Here is a 21,875-nt window from a genome sequence, read left to right on the forward strand (position 1 = left end):
TTTCTAAATTTGTGAAAATTACGCTTTCCACATCAAATAGGAATTCAGCCAAGAGAACTTTTAATGGGTACAAACAAAACTGAGTGGTACAAACAAAACTGAGTGGTGCAGTTCAGTGCTTCAAACAAATCTCATAAATAAAACAATAGTTTGGAGGGATAATTCAGGGGTTTACAATGGTTTCTTTGACAAATAATGATGATCATTACAGTACAGTGAAATCTGTTGGACAGGGCTATTTTCCATGTTGAGAGTTGCATTTAGGGAGAGAAATCAGAAGGGATCTTCCATTGACCTTCAACCCTTTAGAGAAGACATTCCAGCCCTCATGATCTCATCAACCAACAGGATGTTACTGGCAATTACCGTGCTGGAGAAAGAAAACGAGTGAATTGAGTAAAATGAAAATGAGTTCAATTGTATTTCTATCATTAGGAGGGGAAAAAACAAAACCACCCAACAACTATCACTACACTTAGTTCATACAGTTAAGCAAGTCCTCAACCTTACCATGAATGCAGAAGCTGTTTCTTGACACTGTAGTTGTCCCAAACACCTGCCTCACCAGCCACCATGGGCTCACCTGAGAAGAGAGAATCAAGTCAAACATTAAACCAGTGAGAACCTGCCGATAACCCAGGCCCAGCCGCCCCCCGCCCCCCCCTGTAAACAACCGTACAGTAAAGGGTCGACCTGTGTGACTGACCTGAGCTGAGATCCACTCCTACCAGCTGTCCGGACTCCTTGTACTCAGTCTGCAGCTTCACCAAGGTCTCCTGGGCGTCATAGCCCGAGTTCTGGGCCAGAACCTGAGAGAGGGAGGACAACAGAAGAGGAAATTAATGTAAAAAAAAAATGAATGCGTTCTGATTTGCCAAAGTGTTCCAACAATCATTTATTAGAAGGGCGATTGAGGTAAAGACAAAAGAATGACAATCGAGAGAATTCAGTCCAAATCAAGGGCTTTTTCTCCCAGAACACAAAACTACTTGGATGCCTTAAGTTAGTAGCAGACACTGGCATGTCTTACCTTGGGGATAATGAGAAGAGCATCTGCAAAGGCCTGCACTCCCAACTGGGCCCTTCCCTTCACCTTGGACTTGTGCTTCACCAAAGCATCAGCCACAGCCACCTCAAAGGCACCTGCTCCAGGCACCACACTTCCTACAGAGGGAGAACAGAAGGATGAAGACGACACCTACACAGCCCATCAACATCTCTCACAGACACACAGCCATCTCCATTCCCCTGAGAATTGTTATATAGGCACACATTGGTTTAAACGTCACCATGTCAGTGTGCCAAGTGACATTTATTAAAATAAATATAAAACAGAATCAGTCTGTTAGCATCAGTCTCCTACCATCCTCAATGGCGTTCTTGACTGCTCTCAGGCCGTCCCTGACAGCATCTTTGATCTGTGTGAGGGTGTGCTTGTTGGGGCCCTTCACCAGCAGGGTCACTGAGCGAGGGTTCCCACACTTCTCAATGAATGTGAACTTCTCCTCTCCCTGTGAAGACGTCACGGTATACATTAAATACAACCGACCCTGCACCTTAGGCACTGGGATTCAAGTCACCTGAAGGGCAGATTAAAGGCCACCACACTCACCAGTGTGTGTTCGTACACCAGGCCTGCGTGGCCTAGGCATTCAGGAGTGAGGTCGTCCACAGAGTTCATAGGAATACCTCCACAGGCCAGAGTGAGTCTGGAGAAGGAAACAAAATCGAAATCTATAGCGTAAAACCTTTGGACTTCTAAATATCTACACATTGTTACCTTCCCAACAGCGCAAGATTGTACTCATTCTCATAGAAACAGTGCAAGATTGGGCTCCCACTGCTGGTTATAGAGAGAGTGAGAAGTGCTTTTGCATGGTGTCTGACTGTATGTACTACGGGCAGAGTAACACAGAATTCTCCATGCCAACCCTACAACACAAACACAGATAACGGACAAACACAGAAGCCTCGGCACAGTCACAGAGGAGAGCTCTTCAGGTTTGACAGGACGAATACAAATAAATACATTGTCATAGCCGCATAGCGGACACAGTTCAGTAATGCCTGATAAAGGAAACCATGTGAAGGCAAGGCTGAACAGAGCCTTTACCACGTTTGTCACTGGTTATGAGTATGCAGGTTTTTCCAGTAGTAAGTAACTGGTTGTTCGTTTACATATAATTATTTTGACGGACAGCTTTACCTCTCCATGTTCCTCCTCTTGGCTCTGCGCAGTGCTACAATGCCTTCCTTGGCCAAAGTATCCAGGGAGTAGGGATCAATTCCCTGCAAGACAAAAACAGTCATGAGTCTTGGGAACAACACAGAGGAGAGAAATCCCCACTAAACCCACTGTAATACAACACAAAGTGGACATTTACAGCTCTGAGCCAGTCGTGTCATTGAACCACATTCGATACATATGTGACGTGGTGAGAGATTGTACTGGTCCGCTGAATACATGTAGGAGAGGAGGCAGCTTTCCCAATGCAGAGGTACAGACCAGACTTCACTGTAGCACAGATACATGAGACCAGGGAGAGCTACACAAGCATCCGTGGGTGTTCTCTGTGCTAGGACGATCAAGCTTTTCCAAGCTGTCCGACAATTAACAACTAATCAAGGAGATCTGTCGCAGTTTCACAACGTGGTCCGTCCTTGACGACATTCAGAACCTTCAGCTTCTCTCTCTCCCTACCTTCTGGTTTATGACGACAAAGCTCTTCTCCCCGTTGGGACACACAGCGTTCTTCAGAGCGATGATCTTCTGCACGCGCTCCTCGATGAACTTCCTCTCAGCCGACACCAGCTTGTCCCTCTCGTCCGCGCTCTTGTAGAAGAAGCCGGAGTTGACCTCGGTCTTCTCGTACTCCAGGGACACGTTGCAGGTGAGCACGTAGGCGTCCTCCACACGTTTCTTCATGTCTGGGTGCCTGGCCCCGTGGTCCAGCACCAGTCCCCTGATTAGCCTGGAGAGAGACAACATGGAGGAAACAGACACATGCTGTAGTGGACCGTGCTTCCTTAACTGACTGTCATATAGAGGGGAAAATAAAAAGAGTAACAAAGTGCTTGTGTGAGGGGAGGGAGACCTACTGTGTGTCACTGTCTGTCTTGTGCCTCATTTCCATGATCTCCACCATGAACAGGTCGATGGGCTCGTTGGGTTTAGCGATGGCCAGCACAGCATCTACTACAGCCTGAAAACAACCATCAAACACCAATCAGCACCCACATTTAACCACGCTAAAACAATAGTCAGCACCAAGAAACGTAATTTTCTTTCAATCCATGAATGATATGCTTGTTAAACCATCCCCATGATCCTCATCCACAGGGATAGTCAGAAGCAGCCGTGTAGAACTTTCAGTTCGGCTGGTGACCCATCACCCCCTTAAGCTTCTGAAACTGTCTTACAAGCTTCCGAACCAGTCTTAGATTTGCCAGTCTTATATTTACATTTTAGTCATTTAGCAGACTTATCCAGAGTGACTTACAGTAAGTACAGGGACATTCCTCTGAGGCATGTAGAGTGAAGTGCCTTGCCCAAGGACACAACGTCATTTTGCACGACCGGAAATCGAACCAGGAACCTTCTGATTACTACCCCGATTCCCTCACCGCTCAGCCATCTGACTCCCCAGTCTTACCTCGGTGAGTAGGTCGGCAAGCTCTTTGTGGACCTTGGTTCTGAGGGAGGTGCGTGCTACGTGGATGAGTGTTTCTCTGTCCATCTCCCGTGTCACCTTCATCTCCTCTAGCACCTCCAAGGCCTTCTCCTTCGCTGCCTCAAAGCCCTCGGCTATAATTCTGGGGTGGAGGCCCTTTGAAAACAAAGATTGGACATAAAATGATCTAGTTTACTGATTTGTCCCCAAATATCTTAAGTACTCTTTATTTGTATAACATGGAGAGCTATCAAGTATTTAATTATGAAAAGGAAAAAAAGCCTTGATTGATCCCCTCACCTCTGACACATACAGGTCAGCCTGTTTCAAGAGCTCCCCAATGATTAGGACATTGGAGGTGGTCCCATCTCCTGTGATGTCATCCTGCGCTGTGGCCACCTTGGCGATCAGTGATGCTGTCGGGTGCTGAATTTGCTGAAGAAACAGGAAAAGACCCAAAAATGTAAGAGTGGAGGAACAACAGTAGTTTTACACTGAGTAAAAACAACCAATCAAACAAAGAGTTGTGTGCAACTTGCGGATCACAGTGTAGTTATTTTTTGAATCTCATGAAATACACATTAATTATAATAAGGGATTTTCTTGTACTGGTCCGCTGAATACAAGTAGGAAAGGAGGCAGCTTTCCCAATGCAGAGGTACAGACCAGACTTCACTGTAGCACAGATACACGAGACCAGGGAGAGCTACACAAGCATCCGTGGGTGTTCTCTGTGCATTAGACAATTAAGATAATCCAACTAACAAAGCTAACCAAGTGGTGCGAAATTCCTGCAACGTTTAAAAAAATCTATTTTCTATTAATATTCTACAGTATATATAAACAGGAACTGTTATCAATTAGATTATCCTTTACAGTTAATCCGGCGATTGTGTAGATCTTGTGTAGTTGATACTAGGGTGTGGTCAATTCCAGATTAGCCACTTCAATAAACTTTAGAAGCTGCAATGGGGATAATAGCACTAACTACTCCAAAACACCTACATGCTTAAAATCATCCTTAACTTACCATTTCGTGCAACAAGACATTGCCGTCTTTTGTCAGCTTGATGTCCCCGGCACCAGACACGAGCCTGCAGGAAGGGACAGGGGAGTCATGATTTATGTCTAGCTAGGTTAGCTAACCAATATTTATAACATTCACATCCACACAACAGGATATATAGTGAGAACAGGGTTAAGAGTCAAATATTTTATGTCCAATTTGCCAATAGGTACATTAAGCATCGTCTACCCATTGTCTACAGGCTATCTAGCATGAAAAGCAGCAGAGACTGCACAGATCATGACAGGGTAACCATGTGGGGATGTCGGTTATCCGGTTAGCTGGCTAGTACGATTAGCCCATTAGCCATCTAGGATGTTAATTAGTAGATAGGCCTTTGTCTTAAATGTACCTTGCTGTTATGTTTATATCACGGATTTGAAAGTGTTCCTTTACAAACAAATACAATATCACGTACAAGCTTTCAATATAAATGTAGAACTGTCTACTTCTGTATAACAGAAGGCTAACGTTAGCCAGTTAGCTTCAAAGTAGCACGCGTGCTCAACAAAAGGCTCTGCATGCGCACTCGGTGGGGCTCACATTTTCATGGTCCCCTTTGGTCCCAGATTACTCTTCAACACATCCTGAAGTCCCCGGGCAGCACTAATATTCACGGCCAAGGCGGCCTGGGCCCTCGCCACCTCGGCTTTTGGGTTCAGCGCTTTCACGGCAGTCATGGTGATAAAACACAGCCAGTTAAGGGAAAGTCTACTGCTTGCCGGGAGACAAGACAGCGAGGTTGGCTTCGGACGCTAGCGGAAAGGAGCGAGTTTCCAGAAGCCTCGAAAGTGTGTCTTCGACATTTCCTGCGAGAGCCAGGATTGGACAGCTCAGCACATTAAATACAAACGTCATTGGTTACTGTTGTTGTCAATCACGCAAATCTTTGCCATAGATGTTCTGGTGAGAAACTAATGCATTTCTACGAAAATAGCTTTTAAACCATTATCAATACATATACGCATCTTCATGTATTCTTCAATATTGGTAATTGATCATTAATTCTAATGGTCTAATTAGTTTTGAAATCAGAAATTCATTTTTTTCAGTTTTTACAGTTCATTACATTGATGACCAAAATATGACAGAGCACTTGATTTAATCAAAATTTATTCAATATGTACAACTAAAGCACTGCATTTCATATTTATTACATTCAGAAACCTTTCTGGAAGAGCATAGGTTTCAGAAACCCACTCGTCATTTACACATTATGAAATCACATTCTCAAACTCTTCAACCTTATCTACTGACCATCTCTAAGGAATCATCCTTGTAACAGCATGGGTCACCTGATTGGTTGATGTGTTGGTTGGCATGAAGAGGTGTAACCTGATAGGTATATATAGGGATAAGTCTCAACAATAAAGCCAATCCAATCAGGGTCTTGCTGGTAGGCTACCATATTGTATTTATCTTATACAACCAATTGATTCTGGTCATTTTTCAATAACCCCGATACACTTTCACAGAATCACAGAAGAGGCTCCAGCCTGTTTTACAGTTGCATAGGCTAAAATGTCACACTTTTTTTGGAATGAAAGCCAGTTAATGTCAGACTTTGACTTAAGACTAACCGACACAGCAGGAACTTTGCCTGTGAAGGAAACAGGACTAGTGCTGGAGACCACTGGGGGAGGGGAAACAATACATACATAAAACAGAATTTCATCTCAATTTCCAACCTAGTTCACCTAATACAACTAACCATCCATCTGGGTGATGTAGACAGCTGAGAAAAAGAGAGAAAAAGAATGATGTTGATTCAAGCGCAACATATGGAGTGTCAGGACCAGTAACAAATCATTAGCAGTAACTTATAACATAATCGTATTGACAATTTGTTTGACCTTTTGATTTGAATTGTGTTAGGTTAATACAGAAATTAAAGGGTGAAAAAAAACCCAGACAGAGATAAAGTGGCAAGCATGTTGATGTCAACGCTGAAATCCCTGGCAGTGCACACTCTGAAGGTTGGTTACGTTCTCTTCGGATCAGGGTGGAAATAGCTGTGGTGGCATTCTACTTCAGAAGAGAAGTCTTCATTGGGATCATTATTCTTGACTCCATGTGCTGGATCAGAGGAACTAAAATACAATGAACATAAATTACTCTTTCCTTACACTTAGAAGAGGGAATTAATGTAATTGGGAACAACAATAAAGGACCAAGTACGCAAGAAAGAAAATTAGTAAGATACAAAGCTTACCAGTGTAATAAACAACTTCATCCCAGCCTTCATGTTGCCAGGCTGCATTTCTGGTGTCTTCTCTTGACTGGAGATCTTTGTAAGCTAATGAATGCAACATTCACATGTAAGTATTTTCCAGTGCATCAAATCAGCAGCATTTAAGATATTACAAAAAAAAATACGATTTGTATTGGGAATTTTTTTCCCCTAGAGGAAGAATGAAATATAAATCAATCAAACCAATCCATCTAAACGTGTTAGTCTTACCCCAGAGGTGGTGTACCATGTAGAGGCTACCGATCTGAGAGAAGAAGCCTCCCACAGCTTCCTGGTCCTGCTGACGGAACTCTATGGCACGAGCCCTGTGGAACACACAGCACTGGCTTTGCATGACCAGGACTCAACTGAATTGTTGCTGTCAAGAAACACAATCGTAGCTATTCAAAGATCAATTAAGAATGTATACTCCATTAATATATATACACACTGTTAAAATATAAAAACTAAAATACACATTTTATTTGAATTGATGACTCAGATTTATGAAAAGGATTATCATAAATTCACTGCTCCTCTCTGATTACAGTTAATCTCCCCAGAAATTCGTATGACATTAAGTCTTTCTATCCAGAATCTGGTTTGAATTGTCAAATTACAGCAGACATTTTCCAGTACATATAATATATATATATATATTGGTCAAATATATTTTTTGTATTCAATCATCTCTTATCACTCATGCTTGAGACATGCAGACGGGGGTACAGGAAAGGTGTACCGTATAATCTCATAATTCAGCTACTACAATCTGTAAAAGCAATGATTATATAAAAGAGTTCTGTATATCCTTAGGTGGCATATTATAAAATAACACAAAACACCTAAATAATTTAAATGAGAAAAGACCTGCCTTACCAGTAGTTTCCCCATTCAATCATGGTTCCTGGCTGAAAAAGGGAGCAGGAATAGGTGAGACTGATAAGCAAGTACATTAAGTATTCAGTAGTCAACTAGTCAGAGACACAGAGATATTAAGACACTGAGGAGAGACTCACTCTGAGTTGGTAGGTGCGGAGCTCGTAGATGTTGGGTCCAGGACGGGGTATAGGCTCGTTCCAGAAGCTGAACTCCAGCAGCAGCTGGTTCTTCCGGGACAGGAGCATCTTCCCTCGCTCCTTTCTATACTCCATGAACTCCTAAAGCAAGGCGATTAAACAATACAAAGAAGGCAGTGAACTTTCACATGGGCATAAACTGCACATACTAAGATTCATTTATAATGTGCACTCAATCAACTTTGCATGAAGCAAATCAACTTTTTTTTTGCATAATTTTTACAATAGATGTCACAGAGGGCTTGAAAAATGACCACAGATCAGCAAATATTAATTGAAATAGCATCAGGCTCCAAGATTCTTGAGATAATAAATTGCAATCCTCTCAAACTGTTGCTCAATAGCAGATTCATACCATACCTTATTCTGCCTGAGTTTGTTCATACACTCCGTTAGGGCAGGGTAGCCTCCCCGATATCTCCATAGGTGAACTGGCACCAAGGGGAAATGAGAACAAAAAAAAGAGAGGAGATGGAACATGGATTCTGCAAGTCTAGCTATTTATTAACCCTTGTGTTATCTTCAGGTCATTGAGACCCTTCAGTCATTGTGACCCCCCCACGTGTTGCGACAACTTTACCTCATACAAAATAAAGGATTTTCTTTTAACCGTCGGGCTGTCTCCCACCCCCACAGCGCAAAGGTTAAAAGAAAATACTTTTTGTTTTTGTATTGGGTAAAGTTGTTGCAGCACAACGATGGGTCGGTGTAATGGGGTCAGATGGCTGAATGGTTAGGAAATCGGGCTAGTAATCAGAAGGTTGCCGGTTCGATTCCCGAACGTGAAAATGACGTTGTGTCCTTGGGAAAGGCACTTCACCCGACTTGCCTCGGGGGAATGTCCCTGTACTTACTTTAAGTCGCTCTGGATAAGAGCGTCTGCTAAATGACAAAAATGTAAAAATTTAAACAAATGTTGTGAACCTTCGGGTCATTGTGAGACAACTGTGTGCCTGTGTGTTCTTACCGGCCTGGTCTTGTTCTCCATACCATGTGTTCCAGGTACCCACCAGCTCACATGGGTAGTGAGAGTCAGCAGTGATGGAGGGCAGGACATCATCACTAGAAACACAAACATTAATTTAAAAAAAAGCAGACTGTAATTAATATAGGTTTAATTCAAACAAAGTAATTCAACTGATTTCTTACTAAAGATGGCAGGATGCAACATCTTACCAAAGTTTGTTGTAAGCGTCAAGGCACTCAGGCTTGACATTATGAACTGTAAGAGAGAAATGCTTTTCACGTTATACAGTATCTAACAGATTGCGTGGCAAAGACCTGGAAAGAACGTCAGACATATTTTAATCCATTTTAATCCTGCCTAAAAAACACAATCCAGACATTGTAATCTTGCACAGTTCACATAAGAGCCTAAGATTTAAGTGTGGGCATTTGTACGTATTAGTCATAAGAATACATACATTGTATCTTATAGAGGTTGCTGTCTTCCTTCTTAGCCAGCAGGTGAGAGTGGGGATCCTTTCTGGGATCCACCTTTCGAACAAACAGAGACTTGAACCAGCTGTCCTCACTGTTTTTATTGGTGGATGCTGAGAGATTCCTATATGCAGTTGGGAAGGGAAGATGAACAGAGATAGTACTGTGATTTGAAGGATTGCAATGGTGACGTAACTAATTAAGCCATTTAGTACGCAACTCAAAACAAAAGTTATTGTCGATATAAAGGAACACAACAAGCTTATTTTTAATTCCATGTTCCAACAGTGCTCGAGAGCAGATATAACTGGTAGCTAAAGTAGGTAATTTTGGCAGTTTGCCAACTGATCTGGTATATACCAGAACTAAAGTCTGCATTGGATTCGCTAGCCTATAGCTATATTACAAGACAGTTTTAATGGTGTGTGACAACATATCGTTGCCTAGTGCTGCACTTCTAACTGAATCATAAAAGAGGGTGCGTGAGACACAAAATAACACTGCTTATTGTGACCTTGAGCCAGACGTTCATTCAATCGCAAATCCAATGCTCTTACACAGCATACAGTGAATTAGCTAGTACTGTTGTCATCAAGGGCTAGCTTAGCTATGGTCAGTGTGTCATGCCTCTCTTGCTAAGTAGTTGCAAATTTGCTTAAAAATACAAAAACTAGAAAACGAAATAAAGAAAACTAGTTAAACGTCTCTTTAAATGCACTTTGGTGCATGACTGTGAAGTAGCAGTTATATTTTAAGTTCAAGCAAATAAATGTACGATTGCCCAAGTCAATGACACCAAATCATAGGTAGTAGTACTAGCTAGCAGTAAAACGCCTGGGGAAAGCTAGGCTAGTTAGCTTACAACAAAGTTTGCCAAGAATAAATACGCATATATAATTACGTCCACTATTATGATTATGTCAGCAATAAATCGGGCAGTCTAACCTGGCAATAAGTGAGACTTGTCCGTTTGTCCAGACCCCGTTTTTAGTCTGTTTCAGCCCACTGCCTACACTGTGAAGGACTCGGGTCGCCATCTTTCCCCTGAATGCGCGTTGACAAACTGTACCAGAGCTGTCAAAAGTAGCGGAAAACATATTACCTCTGTATCCACCAGGTGGCAGTACATCCTACAACAAAAATCTAAAACAGAACTCCATTAATCTATATTGGCCAGGGTGACCAATGTGCCTCCATAATTTTATTTTACTAAATAACATGCATATGAAACAGTCTTAGGCTTACTTCAGTTTGCCAGTGTTGAATGTAGTGGCTGTACTCAATATTTCACGTTACTGTTGTCACTTTCCATTTTTTATTTAACATCAAGACACTGAAGTAGCACACTGAATTTAATCGGAAATAGCATGATAACAAAATATTCACAACACCAAATACATATTTCAAAAATTAGTTGAACGTTAGACTGTTGTTGATGCAGAAGAAGAGACTGGTTTTGTACAAGCAGAGGTTTTGTCTGAAGAGGCGGCAGAGATGTTAAGCTCCTGTAATTTCTCCGTTAGCGTTGTTTCTTGCTCAAGGCGCTGTGTGGGGTTGCTTAGGGGCTCCAAGAAATCTGTTCCTGCAACCCTCTTCCCAGTCAGAGGGTCCACTCCTTTCCCTACTTTATGCACAATCTCTGCCAGTTCATGTTTCACATGCTTGGACCTGCGTTCTGTTAGGGCCTTCAAAAGAACTATGTCACCCACAGTGCACTGCTGCAAGACATCGTGAGCGAAGTAGGTCTTCTTCTTGTTGTAGAACTGTAGAATGGAGTGGAAAGACAACATTGTGTTATCAATGTCTATACTATCAATGTCTATAAAACATATCTGGAAAGCTTAAATTGGCTGCCTATATCTTTCATTTATTTGTATAACTTTTACACCTTTTTTTTATAAGTCACTGGCTGGATGAAAAAGTGAACAGTTGAACTGTACAATACTTTTACTGACAAAGTAAAACACAGATAAAATTGAACAAACTCAAACTTGTTCAAGAGTCAGGGCTAGGCATAATGTAATCTAAACGTTTGATTTCAACAAATTTGAGACATTCACTAAACCATGCTGCTGTAGCCTACTATCCCAGTCTGGGAGTTACCTTAAGAAGGTATGGATCCAGCACCATTCGAGTCACTCGAACTTTGGCTGTCTTCTGCATTTTGGTGCCGACAACTTTGCCAATGATCCATTTGGCATGGACCGATGCCTTATTCACCGACATGTTGAGTCTGTTATCAAAGTATGAATGAACCTAGTGTGGAAACAAACATGTTTTATGTTATTAGATAATGTTTCGTGTTTGACAGTCAAGGTGCAAGGTGATATACTGTCTGTTTCATATAGTACAGATCAGAGAATGACCGAATAAATGACATTTCAAATAAATCTCACATTAAGCTCCCTAACTATTTGCACAAAAACTGTATTTAGCCTAATAAAGCCTACCGGTAGTTACTGTATTAGCTAAGAGCTAGCTCTAGCTAGCTAGTTTACAGGGTTAGGTGAGACATTTAAAATAATTTTGCATTTACAACTATGCTGAAAATTACATAACAGAGTAAAATATGAAAGATACTTGTAAATATCTACAAAACAATATCACCTACTGTATTTAATAACTGATCAACTGAAGGTCAGACACTCTTCAACGCGGACTCCCCATCCATGCGAGAGCGACTTGTTTTGATGACGTATTTCAAAATACGGGTTCAAAGGAGGGACATAAAACCTGGTTACGTACTGCCAGTTTGGTGTGTGTGTAAGTGACTAGTGTTTGGCGTTGTTCAATTTGTGTGCAATACTAGATTGGTGTACAGTACTGGTCGTTCATGTATCCTACACTTTAACTAATCTAAATGCTAACTTTTATGACTTTTTGAATTTGTCTGCTTCTTGAGTTTAAATATATACATTTTAAGTTTGGCTATTATAATTACCAACATCTGACCCAATAGCTTGCAATCAAAGCAGTAATTTGGAATCAAAAGCATGTCTTCTGATTTCCAACGGAAAACAGGTGAGTGGAAAACTGTAAATGTATGCATAGACCCAAGTAAATACTCTGTCCCTGAGTGGGAATTGGCAGTCTGTCAGAACCAACCACAGAACAATCTGGGCTTAATCAGACGCATTCAGGGGGAGAACAGGCCTGATTCTCTCTTGTTTCCCATGTAAGGCAGTCCAATCATTGGCAACTTTGACATACTCGCAGAAACAGCCAACAGAAAACACTCCATAGTGTAAAGGACTATTTACACACCCACAGCATCATTAATTGCACTCTCAGTTAAGCAAACACAACACAATACATACTGGAATACAGCATTGGAGTTCAGGTACAATCCTACGTATCATAAGTAAGTTTCAGTGTATGCTTACATATGGAACAGGGTCTAGCCTTCCCTGTTTCTTATTTACCCAAGGATAAGATCATATGTTATATGCATGCTTTCATGCAGGAGGGAGCTGACATTCATGATATCAGCTCAGTCTCACATAAAGCCAGGAAAGGCCGATATGCTGTGACACAACACAGAGGTACAGTTAAAACAAATGATTGCATACCGGCAAAAATATTGCCTTTTTTGTGGTCGATAGTATAGTTGGTTTGCTCAACCATGGACTGGTGTATGACATTTTCTGTTAGATGTTAAGGCAAACATCTGGTACAGTTGTTCAGAAGTAATCTGATCGGATTTTGGGATTGGATCAAATCTTGAAAATGGGGTTTTCAAATTAATAAAAGGATTCTGAAATCGGATTAGATCACTTTATCCAGCCTTGATTTTGATCTGGATCAAATCCTCATTGAGTGTTGTTTAAAACATTTTAGTAGGACTGGGATTCCTTTGACCCAGAAAATAAGGATTATCCTTATCCCAAAAGAAAGGTGGATTCAGGGTGTATTCATGAAGTATTACAATGACTCAATCATCAGAGGAGTTTTGAACAATGGCATTACTTGCATGTCCAGTCAGTCCCTCATTTTGAGAGAACACTGAAGGTTGGTCTGGGTGTTAAACAGGCTTGGGTGCATCATAAACGTAGCACGAAGAAGTGGACCATGGACTCAAAAGGACCAAATTTCACAGCTGCAGAAACCAATGCATTAATGGAGGGTGTTAGGTGCTATTATGCCTCAATAGTAGGACGTTTTGATTCTACTAAGGGTGGAGAGGGAACTAACAAAAAGAAAAAAGAAATTTGGGAGAAAATCACCCAGAATGTGAATGACGTGGGGTTTGGTCAGAAGAGGACCACGGAGCAAGTGAAATTTAGATGGAAAAATCTGAAGGCCAGAGCAACGAAGGAAGCAAAAAACATCCAAACAGGCAACAAGACCATTAGGAGAGGTAATTACTCAGACGTGGTTCTTGACATTATCGGAGATGAAAACTTTCAAGCTCTGCAAGGGATTCAAGGTGTTGTGGGGGATGGTGTGCCCATGATTATAGAGGAAAGCGAGCCAGTTCCTCCTAATGCAGAAGAAAACTTTATTCTTGATCTCAGTCCTGCTATTGAGGAAGAAGGTGGATCCTCACTAGTAGAGCCAATAGTCATTGCCACCGTAGCTCAGAAAACAGTCTGGAAGCGTTCTTTGCCCCCCAAAAAACTTGATATCTATAAGTCACTTTTTAAACGAGAAACTCAAAAAGCAGACGCACAGATTCGACTGGCAAAGGAACAAATCACTCTAACCCAAATACAGCAAACCAAAGCCAGACTTGAGATCCGCCTTCTCAAAGCCGGGCTTCAAAAAGCTGGTCTATCCACAAATGAAGAAGAACTCTGAATGCTCTTTATTTTGTTAATCATTGGACATTCAGCCTTTTTATGATTTAAAACATGTGTTAAAAATATCCACCATGTATTTGAGAATAATAGACAGTACATTTTTGTTTATTTGTATTTATTTGTTGTAAGACAAATGAGGGGTCTAACTGTTTTAAATAAATTTTAAATTGAAGGGAATGTTTATTTTTGTTTTATTGTTTTGTTCTGTATCTGAAAAAACACTGTAGTGACCCCCACGCTGGCTATTCTACCTGCTGTTCTTACCATAGTTGGAAGCCCACATTGTGACATGTAGATGTTATTTAATGTAGAGCACTGGTAATCCGGATTTGGTATACTTGAAAGATTTGTATCTGGATCAGGGTTATCCAATTTTTGCTTTGAAAAATCTAAATCCAATAGTACCAGTTGAAAGGAACTGTCTTGATTAGTTGCTTGGATGAATCATCTATAAATAGAGTTCAACAAACGCTCACACCACTCTGTTGGTCTTCATGCCTAGAATTCACTAGCCAGATTTAGGGTTTTGTCCAAGTCTTGTCTTCTTGTTTACAGAAGGACAAGTTCAGCCTGACCAGAGACGGCACACCCCATTCGCACAGTGAAGCCTAAGTGAAATAAACAGATTACAGCACTTACTAACTCAACTGAGCAAAATAAAAAAGGATGTTAAGAAGCATGGCGCTGTTATGGTTGCCATTAGAGCAAACAAGATTCAAGTGCATGTGACGTGTGGTTGGATGTTGCAACGACTAGCTTTGAACACTCACAAACAGAGGATCCCAAGTACTTATTCTTGATTTTCTGATGTAATTTATAGATCAACTAGATTTGTGTGTCCCTTGGTTTCAAGCATTTGCTAATGACTAACGGCTAGCAGGTACAGTAAGGTTACGTCATCCACTTCAACTCAGTGAATTTAGGCCAAGATTGTACCCATGACGAAGGCAACACCCTCCTTCAGACAGGCTCCAAGGTCCAAGGTTAAAAGTTGAACGTAACCGATAACCCAGTGGCGGCAAATAGGCCTGTGGAAGGGCGAGTCTCGACAGACAGGAAATAGCCCAGCAGCTCTAACATACATGGTTGGTGTGAAAGGGCAGTGAGTCATGTGGAATGACAGCTTAGCATGTGTTTGTTTTCACGGTGTTTTCACGGTGGATTGACTGAGAGGTTAATGAATGTGTTCCCCCGTGGGCTTCAGAGCCATTTAAAACAGAGCCGGTGATGATTAGAGAGATCGCTATCTCAGTCCATTCAACCGGGGGACCTGTCGCTGTTGTCTCTCATTCCCTCAAGTGTTAGTGCAACCGAGGTGTTGGTTTAACCTCACTGCTCAGACCTGGAGACACTGGGCCACAGTGGCACGTGTCTCGTTGTGAGAGAGTTTGCACACTGCACATTAAGTGAGTTGAAAAAGGTCATTTTACAGGCAATGAAGATATTGGTATCAAACTCTTGGTTGGATGTTTATGTCAAGTTGCAAGGCAATTCATAACTGTGGCAAGAGTATAGATTTTCTGCATTTGCAGTTTCTTCAACCTGCCAACCTCAAAGCTTTCCATTCGCCAGAATATCTCCTTACCCAGACATAGGTTATTTAGACTTCAACTATGTGTCTCATTTCTCAACTGCAACATTGTAAAAATTAATGACATTATATATTTTCCTTGCCCTTCCATCACATCAACCATTTTTGGAGTGTGTACTTACCTGACCACTTGGGACACTGCTTGTTGCCACACTTAATAATACTCATGAATAGTGACTGTTTTACCTTTATTTGCATGTTTCTGAATGTGTCACCATGTCCTGTTTATGTCGGTGCCCACAGGTGCAATTACACAGGCTTGGGTCTGTGTTCCTGACAGGTGCACAATTATGACATCACTTTGTAAAAGTGGGCCCTTGGGAACAAGGACATAAATCATCCAATGATGTTTTGAATAATATAGCCTTCTCATCTAGGTCATACTTCAGGAGTCACTGTAGGGTGACACGCTTGTGCTCCATTAATCCAATCCCCTATGCCCCACCCTAACCCACCTCCCACATACACTGCTCTGACCCCCACTGCTCCCCCCTCCATCTCCTCTCTTTGGGAGTTTTTGCAAGGCCTACAGAGACCCACTGTTTACCTAAACACAAGACCAGCCCCTTCTACCAACACAGGGGCACAGCCAACACCCAAAATGTTCTAGACAGTCAGCCAAGTTTATTGTTGTTTGCATATAAAGTGTTTTTTTTTAATTCATTTTTGTCTTTCCTACTCTGGTAATAAGATACATTTACGTGTTCTGACTGTCAATGAGAGACACAGGAAAAGGGTAACTGGAGCTTACATATGTCATGATCATGTTTCATACCTTATGCCTTCTTGCGGATGCACGCCACTGCAACTTCTCACCAAAGGTCAGAGGTAACAATATGGTATTGCTTTGGTTAATGTGCTATAAATTAAACGTCTACATTGCAAGGGTTTTCTGATATTCCCTGGGCAGTGACATCATCCCTTCCTTTCTTTGTTGCCAGCCCCCTGACCTTGCCTTGTACTTGCCTGGTTGTAACACAATACTCCCCACCAAATGGGGCGTCACTGTCCTGCATCAGGATTGATAATGGGCCTTCATGCGGTGGTTGAACTGATGTCCTTGCCAATGCCTGTGGCAGACAGAGGATAGCCTATTGCAGCTGCAGCTCTTTGGAAGGAAGCGCATGTGAACCCATCCTGCGACCATAAATCCTCTCTGTGCTCATTGTATGGTTTGCATTTGGTCATCTAAAGAACTGATGCACATTTAATCCCTTGGTTCTTAGTTAAGGATGTTGGACTATGTTTCAGAAATGTGTTTCAGCAGAGCATGGCACAGACCTCCCATTTCCAAAAATTGAAGTAAAGAAACAAAAGTGAATGTGTCCTCTCATGACAATATTTCTGACAATTTTCCTCTTAACAAAATTAAAGTCTCACGTGCAACAAAGCCGACAATTAAAGCCAAAGGATATTTGTTCATACTACGCTTGTGTATTTTTCCTGAAGGCTAGCAACTGAATGGACATGAACAAATCAACACACACACACACACACACAATCGCACACACACACTTGCCTTGAGGCCAGGGTTGGTTCCGGTGAGTCGGGAGCAGAGAGAGCGAGGCAGACAGTAGATAAAGCGTATCGGGGAGCCCCCTGGATCCTCGGCGCTGTCTGTGGGCCCAGACAGACTGACAGGGCTGCTGACATGCTGACCGGGCCGTAACCACAGACCAGGGGACGACCTCAGCATTGACGTGTTCTCCCATACCCCTGACGCCATGAGAAATGTAGGGTAAAGCTCAGAACAGGTATGGTAAAGCAGTCCTTCAAACAGGCACCGGCAGACAGTTTGTCAGTGGACTAAGAGTGGATCTGCCTGTGTTTTCTCTGGTATTTTCCCAATGGTGTCTGTGTGTGTGTGTGTGTGTGTGTGTGTGACAGTGAGCCTGTGTGCACAGTTGGTTGGAAAAGGTACATGATTTGTGAGTGTTTATTAATCTAAGATGGTGTCTGTTTTTTGTGTCCAGTTGAAAAGAGTTCCCATCATTGGATGAATACATTTCTATCTGTTCTCTCTCTCTCTCTCTCCCCCTCTCTCTCTCTCTCTCTCTCTCTCTCTCTCTCTCTCTCTCTCTCTCTCTCTCTCTCTCTCTCTCTCTCTCTTATATTTTTATGCACGGATGTATGATTTCCATACTTTTATTCTGTGTGTGTGTGTGTGTGTGTGTGACCATGTAAGTGTGTCAGGAGGCAGCATCACCAGCATTGGAAACCCCAGTAGTGTGAACTCACCCTGACAGATTGACTGTGATGTCATGATGTCACAATTAAAACAATGATGGTGGTAGAATACCATAGACGTTTTCCGCCCCAGCGCACTGATGTCATGGCTGAAGCTGAGGCCTGTGCCGTCCACAGATAAGGAAACTCTGGGCTGAGCTCTATCTCACAGAGCAGGCTGGAAAGAAACTTAAATGCTAGCCTACTCCACCAACCCTGGCGAAATCTGCGGAACAGACATCTGCATTCTGCCTTTGCTCCACGATGGTGGGTCACAATGACCCGAAGGCAGCACAAAGGGTTAGAACCACGGTGACAAATGGTTATCGCGGCGACTATTAGAAAGGTAATAAGTCCTAATTACGCTCAGACAGTTGGGTGGTGTCACACGTGACAGAAGGTTAACAGCACCAGGGCTTGGCACACAGCCACAAAGCGAGTGGGAAGGACTGTGGAAGTATCATAAAGTCTTTGAACTGTGAGCCTGATTGTCCTTCAGTGATTTGTAGTGAATGTGCTTTCAAATGGACTGATATGGGGAGGTGGTTGTAGCATAAATCAAGTGAATTGTTAAGGGGGAGATTTGCGGGTGTTGTCTGGGTGTGATTACGCAGCTTACAACCAAGTCTTCCATTTCTGAATTAGACCCCATAAAACTTGATGATCTAAAATGGTGAAATTGGCTCTTGTTCCACTGTTTGTGGCAGGAATAGAGATTAATGGTGCTCTATTTCTTGAGGCAATCTGCAAGGAAATTGACCCCATTATTCCAATCATGTATGGTTATGCTACTTATCACTGGTGAGAGAATTGAATCATGATTTGATTTCAAATCACCCTTGACTGGCTGCAAACTGAGGGTGAATGACATTCACCCCACCCAGCATTATCTTCCAGTATTAACAACAGATGCCGTTCAATTCTTCCTATCAAACCTCAACAGTTTGAGTAGTTTTGAGCACGTTCATATGCATGTAACGTACAAACTACATTTTAACTGCATTCTAATGAAGATCTGGTAACACAGACAGCGACTCTTAACAACTTTTGACACAGGCAGCACAGCACCCTGGTGGGTGTGAGACGTATGTCTGAGAGTTGACTTGGCCTCCAGCATGTGAAGAGGTTGAGTCTCCTCTCAGTTTGATAAATGATATGTCACACCAGAGAGCTGCATGAGTCTATATAAAGATTACAGTAACCTCACCCCTTTTTTTTCTTTCGCAAAACATCGTTGTTCATGGTTCCAGCCTTTAGCTCACGGTTTCTGTTGCCAAAGTGTCTAAACTCAATGTTTATATCCTGGCTGTCTGATAGGGTCTGATTCTACGTATGGTCAGGAGTTAGGAATGCAGGTATGCACCACTTGCAGAGCTGCACACAGCTGCCAGAATTCAGACTGACACCTCAGCCCAATCTTTTCTCTCTCCCTCTCTTCATGGAGCGATTAAATTCTCCTGTTTTGTTTGTGCAGTGATTCAGTGGCCTGGATCAGATGTAGTGTGCTCATGACTGTGGCATGCGCTGACAATACTGATATGTTTACGACTCACACAGATGCATTGACACGCATGCCCGAGCACACACTTACTTGGATATAGGATTGTACATAGAGTTTGGTCATGATTCAAAGTGCTTTGTCGTTTCATCCTGTCGTTTTAACTGGGTTGGGAAATGAAAGTGGGATGTTTTTATTCAGTTTGTATCAAGAGATGGCCACACCAAGGTACTTCTACCAACAAAATCCTTGGCATTTCCATTGTTATTCATACTTTAACAGTTTGCTTTATAGTATTTCATGTTGGCTTAGATGACAACAACGCCCTTAGGAAGTGCAGCTGCCCCAGAACCACCTGTAGTGTTTCACCCAGCCTGGCTATGTTGATCGTCTCATCCCCACTGAGTCAGTGGGTGAATTCCAAAGAGACTGTTCCACTGGTCCATGCCCCACACATACACAGACTGGTCTGTGTCCCTGCTTGTTTTTTCTCTCCATCCATCTTTCTGTTTGTGCCTGGTTCTCAGGAGTCTCTGTCTGTTCACAGACACTTAGGAAAACACAACAAACGCAGAGACAACACGCTCCCCTCTCCATTCCACACATCGGGCTTCGTGCATCGTCATGGAAACAGCCGTGTTTACGTGCAGTCATTGCACAGCTCAGCGGTGTCCTGCCTGCTGACGCGCACACACAGTAACTTACTGTAACTGTTTCAGGCCTGGCCTGTCTGGCTGTCTGGCTGTCTCCAGCATGGTACAGTAATTAGCTCATTAAGGAACGTAAATGTATAAACCCGAGGTTGAGTTATGTTACAACAGAACCATTAGGAACTCCACACACCTCTCATCATATTTGATTTGCATCTCAGCCCTACTATTCTATTTGTTCAACATGATCTATTTGTTAACATGGGTTTGATGGCCCTTAAGGGTAAAGTCACATTTCTTTCTCACAGTAGTGCAACATAGCTAAGCTGAAGTCGAAACAGAGGGCCAACAACAATGTCTCAGTTCAAACAAGCTGTTTTATGAATGATATGTATCTTGGCTGAATTTGTGTGTGGTCAGCTACTGATAAACATTTGGGCAACTGTATTTTGTCCTCAGTTGCAGACTGAGCCACCTGCTTACTGTGGCTGTCCCATTCTGATGACATCAATCACGGCGATAAGGGAGTGACACCAAAGGACACATGGCCAGTGTTTCCGAGCTCCTCCCAGTTTGCATTGCTGCTGGGCACGTGGAACAACTGGCCAACATCAGGATCCAGTGCAGCGAGGCCACAACATGGATACCTCTCACAAGCCCAGCGCTAACAACGCAGGTTCAAAATAAGTTTTACAACAGGCAGGTTCACCAAATACACACTCTGGATGTTCATTAACAGGGAACAGCACAGGTTTTGTCCGGCCCACTGAAGAAGAGCTGACCAATAGGCCTGAAGGATGACCGTAATTGACATCACTGTGCATAAAGTGATCAAAGGTGATAATGTGCGGAGGTAATTTGGATGTGTATTTGCTCAATGTGAGTCAGAGGCGTGAGTCAGACATCATGTTTTGTGTGCGCGTGTGTTCCTTCGGCGTTGCACCAGCAAGCTGTTATTAGCCCAGACCAGGTCATTGTTGACTCAGAGTGAAGAGTAGGTTCCAATGCTGCTCTTATCTGACTGGCTGGCTTCCATCTCCATCCCTCCTTTAATGAAACATTAACACAGGCCTCCTCCAGGGACAACAGAGATTGGGTTAGAAAAGTAATTAATTTGCTGGAATATCTGTTGGTGTTTAAATAATAAAGCCAAAGGAGATTGTAAAACTCTCCCGTTGAAGGGGGGGCCTCTCTCTGTCTGTCCTCCTCACTCATGCATTCACTCATTCACTCGTTTTCACACACACACGTACACATATGCACACACACACACACACACACAACATAAGCGTGCCTATGGAAATATCAAGACATAGCAATATTAAGCCTACACTTAGAACGTGTGCGTTCCATCAATATGGAGAACATAGGTCTTGAAATTCCATTCACTCACCCTTACCTCACTACTCTCATCTCTCAGACTGTGACCAATCAGTGGGCTTAGAATAGAAACCCACTGAAAGCAAGTGGTGTAAATTGTATCAGGCAGAAGGTTTGAGCACGTACTCCAGGCAGGTTAGACGATATCTGATCGGACACAAGGTGGATGAGATGGGTGTCTAATTGTCCTCGGTTGATGTCAGGAGGGGAACAAGACGATTACCGAGCCTAAATTGCATCCATCT

At 42.5% G+C, this 21,875-nt stretch overlaps 3 protein-coding genes and 3 non-coding genes across 6 annotated transcripts; all 6 read right to left on the reverse strand.

Moving 5' to 3' along the window:
- Positions 1 to 37: 37 nt before the first annotated feature.
- Positions 38 to 5,529, reverse strand: LOC146288041 (T-complex protein 1 subunit zeta-like). Its single transcript, XM_084698443.1, has 13 exons — positions 5,281 to 5,529; positions 4,702 to 4,765; positions 3,972 to 4,106; positions 3,654 to 3,827; positions 3,100 to 3,203; positions 2,702 to 2,972; positions 2,207 to 2,289; positions 1,613 to 1,709; positions 1,364 to 1,511; positions 1,031 to 1,164; positions 707 to 809; positions 511 to 583; positions 38 to 370 (listed from the first exon to the last, which is right to left on the reverse strand). The coding sequence occupies exons 1-13, from the start codon at positions 5,415 to 5,417 to the stop codon at positions 298 to 300; spliced, it is 1,596 nt and encodes a 531-aa protein (XP_084554569.1). The 5' UTR covers positions 5,418 to 5,529; the 3' UTR covers positions 38 to 297.
- LOC146288042 (small nucleolar RNA SNORA15) lies at positions 1,797 to 1,927 on the reverse strand. The gene has a single exon (XR_014758192.1). It is a non-coding gene; the product is annotated as a small nucleolar RNA SNORA15 (small nucleolar RNA).
- LOC146288043 (small nucleolar RNA SNORA22) lies at positions 2,442 to 2,579 on the reverse strand. Its single transcript, XR_014758188.1, has one exon. It is a non-coding gene; the product is annotated as a small nucleolar RNA SNORA22 (small nucleolar RNA).
- Positions 4,273 to 4,410, reverse strand: LOC146288044 (small nucleolar RNA SNORA22). The gene has a single exon (XR_014758189.1). It is a non-coding gene; the product is annotated as a small nucleolar RNA SNORA22 (small nucleolar RNA).
- A 304-nt stretch (positions 5,530 to 5,833) lies between the features above and the next one.
- LOC146288045 (protein NipSnap homolog 2-like) lies at positions 5,834 to 10,579 on the reverse strand. Its single transcript, XM_084698544.1, has 10 exons — positions 10,432 to 10,579; positions 9,471 to 9,610; positions 9,223 to 9,268; positions 9,014 to 9,108; positions 8,407 to 8,477; positions 7,987 to 8,127; positions 7,847 to 7,878; positions 7,199 to 7,293; positions 6,950 to 7,033; positions 5,834 to 6,827 (listed from the first exon to the last, which is right to left on the reverse strand). The coding sequence occupies exons 1-10, from the start codon at positions 10,521 to 10,523 to the stop codon at positions 6,763 to 6,765; spliced, it is 861 nt and encodes a 286-aa protein (XP_084554670.1). The 5' UTR covers positions 10,524 to 10,579; the 3' UTR covers positions 5,834 to 6,762.
- A 246-nt stretch (positions 10,580 to 10,825) lies between these two features.
- mrps17 (mitochondrial ribosomal protein S17) lies at positions 10,826 to 12,190 on the reverse strand. The gene is made up of 3 exons (XM_084698545.1): positions 12,098 to 12,190; positions 11,590 to 11,742; positions 10,826 to 11,249 (listed from the first exon to the last, which is right to left on the reverse strand). Exons 2-3 carry the CDS (start codon positions 11,710 to 11,712, stop codon positions 10,908 to 10,910), a joined length of 465 nt encoding a protein of 154 aa, XP_084554671.1. The 5' UTR covers positions 11,713 to 11,742; positions 12,098 to 12,190; the 3' UTR covers positions 10,826 to 10,907.
- Between the last annotated feature and the right edge of the window lie 9,685 nt (positions 12,191 to 21,875).

The sequence above is a fragment of the Hypomesus nipponensis genome, chromosome 5, assembly GCF_054491055.1.
Source record: "Hypomesus nipponensis isolate SF chromosome 5, ASM5449105v1, whole genome shotgun sequence".
Taxonomy (NCBI): Eukaryota; Metazoa; Chordata; class Actinopteri; order Osmeriformes; family Osmeridae; genus Hypomesus; species Hypomesus nipponensis.

Excerpts from the sequence above, each read along its gene's own strand:
- LOC146288041 (XM_084698443.1), bottom strand. The coding sequence starts at position 5,417 with ATGACTGCCGTGAAAGCGCTGAACCCAAAAGCCGAGGTGGCGAGGGCC. Across the intron at positions 4,107-4,701 it reads ATGTCTTGTTGCACGAAATG|CAAATTCAGCACCCGACAGC; the intron begins GTAAGTTAAGGA and ends CTGTTTCTTCAG. Across the intron at positions 1,710-2,206 it reads AAGAGGAGGAACATGGAGAG|ACTCACTCTGGCCTGTGGAG; the intron begins GTAAAGCTGTCC and ends TTCCTTCTCCAG.
- LOC146288045 (XM_084698544.1), bottom strand. The coding sequence starts at position 10,523 with ATGGCGACCCGAGTCCTTCACAGTGTAGGCAGTGGGCTGAAACAGACT. Across the intron at positions 9,109-9,222 it reads GACGCTTACAACAAACTTTG|TGATGATGTCCTGCCCTCCA; the intron begins GTAAGATGTTGC and ends TTGTGTTTCTAG. Across the intron at positions 7,294-7,846 it reads ATTGAATGGGGAAACTACTG|GGCTCGTGCCATAGAGTTCC; the intron begins GTAAGGCAGGTC and ends TGTGTTCCACAG.
- mrps17 (XM_084698545.1), bottom strand. The coding sequence starts at position 11,712 with ATGTCGGTGAATAAGGCATCGGTCCATGCCAAATGGATCATTGGCAAA. Across the intron at positions 11,250-11,589 it reads TGGATCCATACCTTCTTAAG|TTCTACAACAAGAAGAAGAC; the intron begins GTAACTCCCAGA and ends TCCATTCTACAG.